The sequence below is a fragment of the Melitaea cinxia genome, chromosome Z, assembly GCF_905220565.1.
Source record: "Melitaea cinxia chromosome Z, ilMelCinx1.1, whole genome shotgun sequence".
NCBI lineage: Eukaryota > Metazoa > Arthropoda > Insecta > Lepidoptera > Nymphalidae > Melitaea > Melitaea cinxia.
Window position 1 is genome coordinate 7898348 of NC_059424.1, and position 15367 is coordinate 7913714.

Genomic DNA, 15367 nt, shown 5'->3' on the forward strand with positions numbered 1-15367 from the left:
GGGCAGAAAGAATCGCTTCCGTGTCATCATAGTTCAGTTTCTGTAACCAGTCAGTTAATTTCCGTTTACACCTATTTTTAGTGAGGTTGTATATAGGCAGAAATCGATTGATTTTATTGTACAAAAAGCCACCCAAGCTGCAAAAGAATCGCTTTGAGAACCTTGTGGAAAACTTGCTACACTGTACAGGATTGTACCGCCTTTTGGCGTCTGACACTGACGGGTGATATTCAAGAAGTGTGTGTTGTCTTAGTAGGGTGTCAAGTATAAACAATTGGCGCACCGTTAAGACCTGGCACTCTTTGTATAACAATACAGTGGGGTAACGATACGGTTTAAATAATGATACCTTCAGTATAGCTCTTTGCGCTCTCTCCAGGTCAATCAGTCTGGTTTTCGGTGCACCACCCCAGGACGTGATGCAATAAGTTAGCACCGATTGAGCGAGGGCAAAATAGACAGATTTCAATCGGTTAGCATCCAAGACATTTCTTATTGTTTTAAAGACGTATATAAGTTTTCGTAACCTGTTAATAATCGCATCTATATGTTCGTCAAATCTAAGATTATTATCAATCACTACTCCCAAGTATTTTACAGTCTCTTTTTTTTGTAAGCATGTGCAGTCGCATGTAGCGTTTTGTGGTTCAGAACACGAGTGAACTTGTATGGCGTGAGTAGTAGACTGTGGTACAATGCCTTTAAAGGAGAAAGTGATGTAAGTGAATGAAAATGTATCTAATAATGGGTTGTTGCGGTGTCATAGCTCCCAAACGGATGATCGATTGTTTGTTTTGTCAAAAGCACACGTCTGAGTGTCCAAAAGTGTGTTAAGATTTATAATTTTTAAATTTTTGTAAAATATAATAGCTATCTCTAACCGTACGAAGCCGGGGCGGGTCGCTAGTTACTAATATATCTGATTGAATATTCAGTATTACAACTTCTTTATTTGACAAAGATTACATCTCGCGGTACAGTGCTGCAGAGCTTATATCACACAGTTCAAGCTTATACGTAAGTCGATTTTAACTTTACAATTAAGAATATTTGGAAAATAATCGATGTATCCACGAAAGAGAAGAGTTATCCGGGTCACCAAGTAATATACAATTGATCTTTACGAAATATATGGATTTTTTAATTTCAAATACAACTAAAATAAATCTGACAACGTGTAACATCGGATAAAAATAAATTTAAACTATTTATAATACGAGTTATACTCTGTTACAGTTCTTTTTAAGCCTTTCACTTAACTTTGACTTTCGGACAAAACATTAAATTTCTTCTGTATCGGTAATTTCTTTATTAGATTCAACAACGATTATTTTCAACGATTTATTGGGTCTAGTAATTACTCCTTCATCATCAACCCAATTACCTTCAACGTCTTTCCAAATATTACAAGTTTTCGAATCGGTTCTATCAGCTAATACTTGATCATCCTCCCATGAAACTGAATCAGATTTAATGCATTTCCAACTAGCCCTCATTTCACTAGTTATTTCCTCAATATGTTTGTCCTCCTCATCGTCATTGATTTCATCTTTAATAGTAGACACTATGCTACTCCCGCCTTCCTCATCTTTTAATACCGCACTTGCTATGAATTCATCAGAATCATCTTCGTCTAAATCTAATGCAGTAACTAAATCTGAGGTATCGTCGTTTGAAGACACATCTTTCTCCGTAAAAGCAACTCTTGATTTCCAATTACTAAGATTTTTCAAAGACATTACATACATTGGTTTTGTTTTTGGTAGGATTTTGTATAACATGCTGTAGCAGGGTATACATATTTGACTTAGAAAGCCGACCTAAAAAAATATGTATATAAGTTTATCACAAGTAAAGATTAATGAAATTTATTCAACATTTCTGTTCTAATGTCAAATCTAAGATTAATTTTATTTGCTTGACTTACCTGGCTGGCTGGTTGTTCTTCGGGCTTGTTCCTATCCATCATGGGTATTGGAGTTTTACCAGCAGCTTTTTCCTTATCACCTTGGTCATAGAATTCTTCGAATATAACTTTTACTGTTTTGAGCTGTATATCCCAGGGCTTAGTTGAAGCCGACAAATCAGCTGCAGTCATAGAAATAGCCATTGCTAGGTCCCTGAAATATTAATTATTGCATTTAAAATTACTATAAATATAACTTCTACAATATAACTTTACAATCACATTAGTTTGTGTTATTACTTTCATATTTATACAAAACCGAATTACCTGTGACCAGGAACTGCCCAATTAAATTTTGAATATTGAGTATTACTGGCATAAATTTCTTTAAGTTTTGCTAAATTTGGAAAAAAGGCGGCGAGATCTGTTGCTAATATGCAGTGTCTTATGTAACGTAAGATATCTTTGTACTCATCAATTGATAAATGAGAAAAAATATTGTGCCCGTCCTATAAACATACGATTTATATTACTTAAAATGCAAAAAAGGGAGATTGTTCGTAAATTTGTTCGTATATATTAAAAGTACCTGTTGCAAAATAGTCACAGTAATATTAAAATGATGATGTTCCAAGGGTGAGGTGGTGTACATAGCTGCTAAAGGTGAGGCGGTTTCATTCATATACTTATTAGTGTAGCCTCTATGATCTAGGTCATGACAAAGAGATGCTACGAACAATGCTAAACGCTAAAACAAATCAATCAAATCAGTAGAAACACGTCGTACAGAGATATAGGATGTACAACCGTTTGTTCTTTACCATTTTGTAATCAAATCGCTGTCGGTGGTCACTTTTCAAAATAACGTACATGGCATGAGCTACCGACCAGCCATGGTCAAAATTATGATATGGTACATTCCTATAATTTTTCTTAACGGTTAATATAAATCTAGTTACTGTTTCATAGTCGAATTTTGAAATTTCAAAGAGGTCATCAAACATTGTTAAGACAGCTTTACATTTTTGAAAATCATCTAACTGGTACGGATCCAAATAGAAGTTATATATATTCTCCACTATTGTTTTGTTGTCTGTGAGAATCTCTTGAACTTCGTGTTCTCTACATGTATTATGATAACTTAAAACTTCTAAAGCCACTCTATATTTTTGTTCTTTTCTCATAATTTTATCATAAAGTCGAGCATGATGAAGTGCTAGACCAAAAAACGTGGAAAATATTTCAAATGCGACTTCATCCTCGTGATCAAAGTTATCGTTATTGCGTTTATTCACCATCTGTACAACGCCTATTACTTTTCCTTGAACTTTAACAGGCATACATAAAATGCTGATTGTTTTATATCCTGTAGCTTCATCCACCTCCCTAAAAACATATTTAATAATATCATTACAATATTCTAGAACAAGTTTTGTGATTTTAGGTTTTATTCCAACCTGTTGAATCTGTAGTCGGAATATGCATCTGGTATATTCATTGTTTCACCAGATAATGCTACGTGTCCCGCTATTCCACGATTAATAGGCATTCTTATCTCCTTTTTCTCCATGTCTCTACCTTGACCTGGCTCAAACTTCAAATCAAAAACTGTTGATACTAATTCAAAGCTACTGTAATCGACTAGAAAAAGAGACGCTCTGTCTGCATTTACAAGTCTTTGAGCAAATTCCAGTATTCTTTTTATTAGCTGATCCAGTGACACCATCTCTTCAAATATAGCTCTATAAATACATATTAAGTTTTAGGTTATGTATTATTAAAATTAAGAATATTTTTATTTATTAAAAATAATTGTATTATTTAATTCACTTTAAAACATTGTTCAACTAATTATAATGACATTATAACACAAAACAAGACATAACAATATATATGTATATATACATGTGTGTGTTCTACTTACTATTTATTTCCTATTCAATCTATTTAATTATAACAAAAAGAAACCAAATAAAATACATAAAAGTTATTAACAAATCATACTTAACAACATCCAGGAGGAAATCTGACATGTTGCGTTCTCTCTTTTTATCTAAATATAAGTTACAGAAATGTAAAATTAGACTGCCCCAAACTACAAAATCGGAACAATTTTTTTCATCTTCATCATCAAATTTATTCGTAAGTCGCCACATTTCTATCACATACGCTGTTTTTCCATTAACTGTTAATATTGGTTGATACAAAACGTTATTAACTTCGTCCTGAAAAACAAATAATTATAGTGTAAAAGAAACCCAGACGAAAGATGGTGAGACTAAAAAGCAATGTTGGGTTACCTTTTTGAGGCACAGAACACAGCTGCATGACTTGTGTAATTTTTTTTTACAATGTTAATATGTATAATATTTGTGTTTAATATTAATATGTAGATAGTTTTTGTCTTATTTTTTAACCGACTTCAAAAAAAGGAGGAGGTTACTCAATTCGACCGTATATATATAAAAATGTATATATATATATATATATATATATATATATATATATATATATATATATATATATATATATATATATATATATTTGTGTATGTTCGGTTATAACTCCGTCATTTATGAACTGATTTTGATAATTCTTATTTTTTTTGTTGGAAAGGAGATATCCCTAGTTTGGTACCATGATAAGGAAACCAGTATCTGATGATGGAATCCCAGAGAAATCGAGGGAAACTCCAGAAATTCCGCACAACGTAATGCGTATTTACTTGACTATTTTTTCGACTACCTACGTTGTATTACTTGTGGACATAATTGAAGTCGGTTTTTCTTAGCTTGCCTACAAATAAAATTATTATTATAATCACTACAAAATATTTTTCTCTTTATTTTTATTGTGTATCTTAAGTGATTTTTAATTGCGATGTCTCTAACTTGTGTGGTGACAATGCAACCCACCAAAAGTTTCCACCCAGACAAAAGTTTTGAGGCAACATACATAAAAAATGTATATATATATATATATATATAATTGAATTGATACCCTCCTCCTTTTTTGGAAGTTAATAACATATGAGAACCACAACCAACAATACCTACTATTAAGCGTGTGTAAGGATTTATTGACAATAAATTACCTCATTCTTTATTCCAAGTACGTGAAGTAAATTTTTTGATATTTTTGGAAAGTTTGAGCTGTTCTCTCTTGACAAAAGTAAGCATGTTCCGAATTTCGCCACCTCTAATACGTGTGCAATGTCATCTGTATCTGCTCGTGCCAAACGTGTTGAGGTAAGATGATCCTTAAAAGAATTAACATTTTTTACCTAGCTTTTCAACTCCTTAATACTTACTTATCATAACAAAACAGCCATCAGGATTTTTAACTGGAGGATGTACTTTTATGATGCGCATAAAAATAAAATTATATTTTTCTGCGTCCAGTCAACAAAAGACTTAAAAAACTGATTTCATTTATTTTATATAATTTTTAAAGATTTGTCAACTTAATGTAGATAAACAAACATATCACAATGAGAAATAAGCACCAAAGTAGTAAATAATACAGTAGATAGCTACAAATTAGCAAAAGTAAACAGTTTATACGATTGTTACAATATTACAAAAAATTATAAAATTAGATACTAAATACAAAAAAGAAAACCATTCAAGCCATATACTTCCTAAAATAATGTACTTACGGAAGTCAAGTCGGGTACAAAATATTGTACAAAAGTAGGATGATCTGGATACAATTTGTACACTCGATAGGCATCCACGCCAACAGAAAAACTCATGAAGCGAGCTAGTTCTAACGTAATAGAATGTTCGTTAACATCCCCACTTAATTTATTGACCAATTCCTGAAATTTATTAAAAATATTTAAATCAGTAATCTGATAATACCGTAATTTCTTTCACTCCCTTCATACTCTATTATACGAGTACTGCACTGTTTACAAAAAAAGTGTATAAGTCAGGTCCGACGAGCGACTGGAATTTAATCCCTAGAGCAATTTAAAAATTAAAATCTGTGACAAATAATTCAAAAATCATTATTACAGGAGATTTAAATTCAATCATATTTACAGGAGAACAAAAAGAAATTTAAACGATATTCACGAATATTTTAACACAGTTATATCACTTTGCACAAAAAAATTATATCTGTAACTATAACAGATAGAAGAAGGTGAATTAGATAAAAAAATCGTAACAATTTTCTGATAATGTCCATGAGCACATGACATAAAAAACCCTTTTTAATAACTCGACTTATATCATTTATCACAGAAGGCACAAAAATTGTCTATTAAATTATAATAAATTTAAACAATGAAAGTCTAAAATGAAAACGTAAATTGACGCTTGCTATTCATATTGGTACAGTAAATGCTGTTATACTTTTATACTATACTGAGATATAACCTAGATCTTTTTACCTCGCAGGAGCAATACTTTTATTTATTTATTTATTTATTTATTTATTTATTTCATAAGATACACCAGCGATATACTGTATAGTCATTACAACTATTATTACATTTTTATCTAGTCCGATTACAGTTACCATTACAGGTGTACACAACATTAGATACAATTTGTCCGGTAAAAACAAAATTCAATTTGAAAGTTAAAACTAAAATAAAACAGTAAAATTGCATTGTTTAGATAAATTACACAATAAAAAAAATATAATAAATAGCAAAAAGTTAATCAAAAATTGTATACAGAATTGTGATGAGATGAAATTATAATTTTATTACTTTCATAGATTATCATTTAAAGAGATATGTATTGAACAATGATAGAAATAATTTAATTTGGAACACAAGTCATAACTATACATACAAATATAATTTTTTCTTAAAACTAAATAAAGTGTCATGAAAAATGTCAATGTCAATGTCAGGGTTAGTTAGGTTATTGTAAGCATTAATCATTCTATTAATTGGGGAGAATGGTCCTAGATTAGTCTTAGAGAAATTTGAATTAAAGGGTTTTTGTTGAGAATTTCTAGGTGTACGGCGTGGAACACTGATGCATATCTGGTAGAGCAAGTCGGGGGAATCCAAGTTATTTCGAACAATTTTAAACAGGGTTATGAGATCAGTTACTTGTCTTCGCTTTTCCAGGGCATGTAATTTAAAATGTTTTAGGCGAGCGGCGTAGTTGGCTCTGTAGGGACTTGTATTGTCTTTGAAGGCTAGGTACCTCGTAAAAGAGCGCTGCACCCGCTCTAGCCTGTTGACATGTGCTCTGTAGTGCGGGTTCCATGCCGAGACAGCGTATTCTAGAATGCTACGTACTAGTCCATTGTAGATCCTGGTGATGCAGTCGGTTCTTTTAAAATCGGCGGTGTTACGCCTGATAAAACCCAGCAATTTCCAGGCCTTGCTGGCAATATAATCGATGTGATCTTTAAATGTGAGCCGACTATCGAGGATAATGCCGAGATCTCTAATGACAGAGACCTCTTCGAGCTGCTGTTTTTGTATGAAGTACTTTGAGTGTACTATGTTCTTCTTGCGGGTGAATTTTATGTGAGCACATTTTGAGGCATTTAATATCATTTTGTTTTTGGTGCACCAGTCTTGGATAGAGTTTAGGTCCTTCTGGAGTAAGCAACTATCTTCAGCGTCCTTTATAACCCGGTAGATTTTCAGGTCGTCAGCGAAAATGGAGCACTCACTATACTTTATGCTTTGGGTAATGTCATTAATGAAGAGCAAGAATAAGATTGGCCCCAAGTGTGAGCCTTGAGGTACTCCTGAAGTAGCGATGAAGGGATCGGAAGTGTAGCCTTTTACAGTTACGCTAAGAGTTCTATTTACAAGATATGATCTAAACCACGAGAGCAATGGATCGTGGATCCCGTATGCCCCTAGCTTTAAGATTAAAATGGAGCAGTCTACTTTATCGAAGGCACTACTAAAATCGGTGTAGATAGAGTCGACTTGCTGCCTGTTATCGACGTTTTTACACAGATCCGATACGTAGGCTATAAGGTTTGAGACTGTGGACCGATTGCGGCAGAAACCGTGCTGGCGAACTGACAACATATTGTTCGAATAATGAGACAAAATGGGACATAGAAGCTTTTCAAAGACTTTCGAGAATACGTTAAGTATGGAAATAGGTCGGTAATTTCGAACGTTGTGCTTTGCTCCTTTCTTAAAGATAGGCAAGATATTTGCAGCCTTCCATGCATCAGGAAAAGTTGAAGATTCTAAAGATTGATCTAAGATTATTTTAAGAGGTAGGGTTAGATATTTATGACATTTTTTGATGAAAATTGGGGGTATACCATCCGGTCCTGCACCTTTGCTTGGATCCAGTGACTTGAGCACTTTATCAATATCTCGTTCCGTTATATAGATCCTAGAGAGTGATTTCTGAGTAAAAAATTCTGTAAAGTTGTTATCATTGTTTATCTGATTGCTGGTTTGAGCATGAGAGAAAAGGGGAAGAGAAATGTTCTGCAAAAAGATTGCTTATTTCGCTACCCGAACTAGTTGTTTTATTGTCAAGGGACATTTCGGATGGGATTTGTGTAGATATATCCTTACGCTGTTTTATGTAGGACCAAAACTTTCTGGGTTCGCGTGAAATAGCCTGTTCAGTTCCTTTAATATAGTCAGAGTAGCAGTTTTTCATTAATGATTCGACCCTGTTTTTAGCAAGGGAAAGTTCAAGTTTATCTCTGGGATTACCGTAAATCCTGACTCTTCGTCTAATTTTTTCTTTTTCAGAGATTAGCTTTTGTAAATTTGACGTGAACCAAACGGGGTGCCTCCAGTTTTTATATTTAAATTTAGGGATAGTGCAGTCGATAGTCCTATTAAGAATACAATAGAATTTCTGGACCATGATATTAACATTAGGGCAGTTTTTGACTTTTTGGTTATTGCGGCTAATATTTTCTTCATAAAATGTATTTAAAATTTTGGTTAGTATATTTTTAGACGTATTATTGACGTATTGATTATTAGTTACAAATGATAATTTGGCTCATATTTTTTCTTTACTTGTGTCATGATCATATTGAAACCTGATTTCAACTTAGTTAAGTAGCTCGTTGTTAAAAAAAAACAGTAAAAGTTGTTTGCCTTTAAAGAATGACTTATTTGCTTTGTATTTCAGTTTTTTCTTTTTGATTTCTGTATTTGTCAAATACTTGCAGCTTCGTCGAACATTTTTGTCTCTAACACAATACCTATAATATGTTATGTATGTATGTCCTATGTGTGTGATGTTAAAGTTGTGTATTTTTAGGTAAAAGAGGGAAAACTTTACAAGTTTACATCATTATGACAAATCATCTTCAATATTTTTGAATATTTTGCTACCAAAGCCCTAAAATATAAAAAAAATACGTGTGTACAAAGTACACATGTCAGAAGTGAAACTTCTTTGGCAAACTTATTTAAAAAACTAATGAAAAAAACGAATTGAAAAAAAAACAAAAAATCAACGACGTTTGAAAATTCTTAGCTCGTGAACCCGTGACGCATTTGATCCGTAAAAAAATTACCCCTCGTGCGCCTAAAGAAGTTTCACTCCAAAAATGAAGATGAAAATATAAGTAATTATTTTAAAAAGGTTCAAGAGGGAGTTACAAATGCCACTGGAATCTGAAGAAGAACTTTGAACAATATCATGAACGAAGTCAATACTGGAAACAATTCTACTGCAATGAAGTTCAGCACTTCGAACAAAAAAGGAAGACCAATAAAGCAATTTTTTCTAGATATACTTGATGTTTTGTTTATGATGGAAATTCAATAATGCAATATTTATCGCCGGGTACTGTATGCCATATACTGTGATGTATTCGGTGTGATGATTCGGAAACATTGCGGTTCGTTTTTTTTTTAAAGGATAAGTAATTGAATAAAACTCTCTTTGAGGCAAAAAAGGTCATTTAAAACTTCTTTTCAATTTAGCAGGGAAATATGGTTATTAATGAGCTACCTTATATACATAATACATTCTTACCATAAAGGAAATATTACATAAATCCTTTCTCGTAATATGTTTTTTACTTTGCCTCATCAAACATTTAGTACTTAAATATGATGTTTTATCCTGAAAAAAAGTTTTATATTTTGTGTAAATTTAACAAGAACTTTATAAAATTATAATGAAATAAAATTGAATCTTACAATATTAGGTGTCATTTTTTTAAACAGCCACTGTTCAAGCTGGCTTATTGGAACATTATCAACAATGTACGCTTCCAAAAAGTCACGATTGCGGTCGAGGTAGTCAATTATATCAACTGAAGCGTCCTGAACAGTCTGTTTCGCTAAAATAAAATTAAAGTTGTAAATCATTAAATTGTCCCTACTAGTTTTAGAAATATTATGTTATTTTTATACCTACCTAATCTTTTTGCTTTCCTCTCCCTTTTTACATCTAAACTATTTAGTGAAGAAAGGTTTTTTGAAATACATCCCTTATGGTAACTGGACCATGGCTTAGATTCCGATATTGGAGACTTAGAAAACTCATCTTGACGGCCTTAAAAATGATAAATGATACATTATAACAATTTTTTGGATTACGCGATTTGTTTTAGTACATGAATCATTCATATAAACCTGTACCGTGCTGTGTTATTTAATTTTGAAATACTAAACCGATTTGATAAATTTTTTTCTTCAATGTATAACCCATTGTTTGGAAAATTAAACTACGACTTACTGCTAACTTACCACTAGGGACATAAAAATTAAGCAAATTTAAGTCGATGGATTAGCAGATAAAATATATATAGCAAAAATTATGTTGTGAATGAATTATTTACATTTGTGCGATCAATTTATAACTTTTAACATAATTGTTAACGAACTCTATCCTCTTTAAGACGAAGTATAATATAAACCCATGATATAACTTTTTTACTAACATGTAAATTATTTTTGATTAATCAATTAATAACGTATACAGCATGTAAGTTCCCACTATTTCATTAGCAAAATCAGAAAGCAACAGCTTCAAATTGTTGAAATCTCCTGTACTAAATGTTTGCTATGTTATTTACTTAATATTCGTCCAGATTTTAGGATTGTATAAAATATTTTTTTATAACAAAGTCGATACATTTCCAAAAAAATATACAGCAGTACGAAATTTGGCGGAATAGCTAGTTATGTATGAAAAAATATTATTGAAGTGCTAAATAAAATTATTACAAATATTTATTTAATAAGGCATACTTAATTCACTGTTTGTGATAATTGGAGGAAGTAACCGCGAGTTGCAACTGTCAGATGAAGTTCCTTGCATTGTCGAGGATTGCTTGTGTGTCTGAAATCATTATAAAAGCAATAAATAAGTTTCCATTAATACCTTTTCGTTAAACAAATTCTTTCAAAAAATCAAATAAAAAAAATTATAATAGTAAAATAAAAAAATTAAGGGTATATTTAAGGATATTGTTGTAGTATTATATTTAACTAATCACAACTTAGAAATGCATAAGCATCCAAGTCTCGTTGTTTTTAAGTACAAGATATGTAATTAATAACTCATCTTGACAGAGATGTAAAATTTCAAATATTCTTTAATAACTTTGTTGAAAATTTTATATCTTTGGCTTACACACCGTATGATAAAATAGGTACGAGTATGTAATAACTACTTCGCTACTGCGCAATGTTATATTTTGCCGGCTAGTGTAGGCCTTCTTCAATAAATAAAATCTTTTAATCGTTAATACGTTTTGTAGTAATCCAGTAGATAAATATAGAAAGAACAGCACTTTATACTTATATCAAACTATTCTATTTGTATGGAAAGGTAACTTAAGATATAAAGCCATAGCGCAGTAAATTATCGAGAGATAAAGCTGTAACCCAGTTCTTACATTATCCTACTAATAACTTTGTCCAGCTGACGAACGTCTACTGCTTATTATTACAGTGCCACTTATGTAGATTATAATTTTAAAATAACAGTACTACTGTAAACACATGGCTTCTTGAATTCATATTGTTGTTTTATTCCACTCTACTTGGCTTTCGCTTTCGTTTACTGTATACATAATATTAATTATCCTTAATTACTGGTAGCCAATATTTAGTAATGAAAACTTTATTGTTACCTACGTTTGATAATCTATTTGAGTGCTGACCTAAAGGCAATTATGAATATAAATGTCTTATAGACGATTAACTACGAATTATTGTGCAAGTCACGTCGCTCGAACATTATGTTAATTGAAAATATTCGGTAAACAATAGATAATAACCGTGAGCATAATTTGACTGATTGTTAGGTGTCATATATACACCTATTGTTTGATTTAATCTTTGGTCTGTTTTTAATTTTAATTTATAAATATCAAACACAATGTCTAGGTTTCGATGACAAAGCAATTAAGAAAATTGCGCAGGAAGTTGAAAAATTTCAGTAAACATGCGTTAGTGCATCGGTCACAGAACTGTCTGTTACCCTAGCAGTCGCGGTTTCAAATAAATAACAATTAACAGTAAGTACAGAGTTGTAAACCTCAATTTTCATGTATATTAAGAACCCATTGATAAATCTAAAATAAATAAGCTTTGTGGTTACGGCAGTAAGAATATAGCCAACCCTTTTCTTCCCGTGGGTGTCATAAGAGTCGACTAAAGGATAACACAGTTCTACTACCACCACTACCACCTTGGAACTTAAAAAGCCGACCGATGGCGGGATAACCATCCAACAGCTGGCTTTGAAATACACTGGGCAAAGAGGGGCAGCAGCGTCTTCGGTGCGACAAAGCCAGTCCTGCGGTCACCAACCAGCCTGCCCAGCGTCATAACTGTAGGCAAAATACATAAGTTCACGCCATTTTTGGCGCGAACTTGTGGAGGCCTATGTCCAGCATTCGACTGCGATAAGCTGAAGTGATGATGAAGTGATAAGATAAATCCATAACTTAAATTAATGAATTTTTGTTTGCTAACCGTAAACACGGTCACTCTCTCGCCTACATTGATAAGTATACAGATTAGTTACTCTCACAATTAAAGGGCGCCGTGCGCTCGTAGATTGCAACATCTATAACGATTATTCAAACTTCACACGTTTGACAGTTCGCAAGACAGGACAAAGTCTGTCGAATCAACTAGTAATCTTATATTGTATTAATAAAATCGTTGAGTATTCTTGAGAGATTTTTTTATAGGGCTGGTTTAAAAGGGTCTAAGGGCTCTCACAAGTTTGTATGAACGTCCTTTGTGGTACAATCTTGAAAATTGACACAGAGGTAGTTTATAATTAGTAAACACCCGCTTAGGAAGTATTTTAATACAAGACCAGATTAGGTGGTCTAAGGACTCTCGCAGATTCATCTGAAAGACCTTCACTTGTCATGCTACAAACAAAGCAAATTTTTCCGAAATACGTCTCTTAGAGGGTGAAACAAGAGTTGAAAATTTGTATTACAAAATCCATCATTCTTAAACCAGAAGCTTGAAAATTAATTATGGAACTGTTAATTAAAAATAATTAAATACATATTTCAGTTGTGTCGACAATCTAGGATTGATAGGTATTCAAATTTGTAATGCGCAATAATGTACGTCGCACTTATGTCTATAAATATTTTGTAAAAAATTGATTCTTAACAAATTATTGCCCAGCACGGAAACGCTATTTGAAATGAGGCTACCAATCTGATGATATATAGTCTTATCAACAAGTATCAAAACGTTAGCCATAGCTCATTCGATCCGGAATGACGTCTAGTAAGAGATTTACTATCACGCAAAAAATTGCAAAGTTATTAACAGATTAAGTTGCGAAAAAAGGAAATTCTTTTTTTATTAAGAACTCCGAAACTATTTAACATTTAAGGAATTTCAAACCCTTATTAATAAGAGGAAATTTCCAATGAATCTTTTTAATTTAACGCGTATTAATATAGCTCATGACTCAAACACATGAGTTCACGTTATTTTTGGCGTAAACTTGTGGAGGCCTATGTCCAGCAGTGGACTGTATAGGCTGTAATGATAATATAGCTCCGCGCGACCACTAAGGCATGTTCGAGAGGCGGTCAAAGCAAGTACGTTGCAAAAAAAATTTTATATAAAAAAAATGTTGTATTCTTAACACTTTAATAAATAAATTCCTATTGAAAAAATTTTAGAGAGCATTTTTTATCTAATAGGATTATTGTTAATTAATAAAAAAAAACCCGACCTCCGTCTGCATTGCAGATAATATATTTTTTTTTAATAATTCCTCTATAAATTAAATGCTTTTTGGAGCCAGGAGCAATAGGACCACATTACTAAAGTTTTTAAAAATCATGTATTTTCTTTATAATAATTTTATAAGTTAACAAAAAAAAAAACATTATAATTACAACAATTCATCAAATTTCGAATCATTCCGGATCGATTCATTTCTTATTTTTAGGAGCTTTATCACTGTTTAACACGTTTTTGAACTTGTTGACTAGACTAATAATGTAAGTTTATCACTTTATAAAAGCGGCGTCAAAAGTTTAATACACAAAAAACTCGTATTAAAAAAAGGTTTAAAACTTGTATTAAAAAAAAAAACATCTATCGCATTTGATGTATATTTCGCAATTTGTTTTTAAAAAAAATTTTTTTACAGGTGCTCAAAGGCCTCACTAAATGATGTACCAAGCAGCAACTTTACTAATCGTAAAACAATATTTAACAGACATGAAAAACGGCAAGATTAAACTAAAATGGTGCAAACAGCATTGTTTTAATTCGCAAGTAAAAAATACATGTTTAAAAATAAAATAGGTTACCTTTTTTCTGTCGCTTTGATTCAATCGAATCTCGTTTGGTCTCTCCTTTCTTTGATCTGACATTTTACTAAAACATTAAAAAACAAAGAAAAATTATATGTTATAAGTATACACGCATTCAAATATGAATTATATTTTTAAATTAAAATGATAACATTTAATATCATGCAAATGACATACTGTTTCAGTAAAACTGTGAGGGAAGTGAACGGCCAATTAATCTTATTTAAAAAGCTAAATGAATATTAGTTTGAATTACAAAGATAGGAATGATGCTTTATACTTTCATTTCTATGTTAAATAATTATGTTTATTATTAAAATAATAACTTATTGCGTTCATTGATTACTTTATAGTACTTACTTTTTATAATACAATAATGTAATTCAATCCATTAAATCAAAAAATATTAATATAATTCGAAGCGAGAGATAGTGCGCAATGTGCCTGCTCCATAGAGTATCTCAAAAACAATAAGCGCTCTATAGTTGCCCGCAGCGCAACGGTACCCAGCAAATGTACGGAACTTCGTCAGGGTCATCCGTTATCGATATTTATACTTGCTATAGATGCGATATTTATATTTGTCAATATAACCAATTACCGATGGCGAACTTAGAATTTAGTGTAAGTTTGTGTAACGCTTACTTTTAATGTTATAACATTTTAACTTAATTGAAAATAACGAAAAGAAAGTATCGAATTCACATTTCACCAAGTTTG

At 31.8% G+C, this 15367-nt stretch overlaps 1 protein-coding gene across 1 annotated transcript; it reads right to left on the reverse strand.

Annotated features, from left to right (window-relative positions):
- Positions 1-923: 923 nt before the first annotated feature.
- On the reverse strand, positions 924-14707 carry LOC123668559 (probable 3',5'-cyclic phosphodiesterase pde-5). The gene is made up of 14 exons (XM_045602291.1): positions 14645-14707; positions 11085-11175; positions 10249-10386; positions 10029-10171; positions 9862-9951; positions 5565-5726; positions 5001-5165; positions 3911-4131; positions 3364-3648; positions 2728-3292; positions 2496-2654; positions 2234-2415; positions 1928-2120; positions 924-1820 (listed from the first exon to the last, which is right to left on the reverse strand). The coding sequence occupies exons 1-14, from the start codon at positions 14705-14707 to the stop codon at positions 1281-1283; spliced, it is 2997 nt and encodes a 998-aa protein (XP_045458247.1). The 3' UTR covers positions 924-1280.
- Between the last annotated feature and the right edge of the window lie 660 nt (positions 14708-15367).

Excerpts from the sequence above, each read along its gene's own strand:
- LOC123668559 (XM_045602291.1), bottom strand. The coding sequence starts at position 14,707 with ATGTCAGATCAAAGAAAGGAGAGACCAAACGAGATTCGATTGAATCAA. Across the intron at positions 5,727-9,861 it reads TATGTAATATTTCCTTTATG|GAATTGGTCAATAAATTAAG; the intron begins GTAAGAATGTAT and ends AATAAATTTCAG. Across the intron at positions 2,121-2,233 it reads TGGGCAGTTCCTGGTCACAG|GGACCTAGCAATGGCTATTT; the intron begins GTAATTCGGTTT and ends TTAATATTTCAG.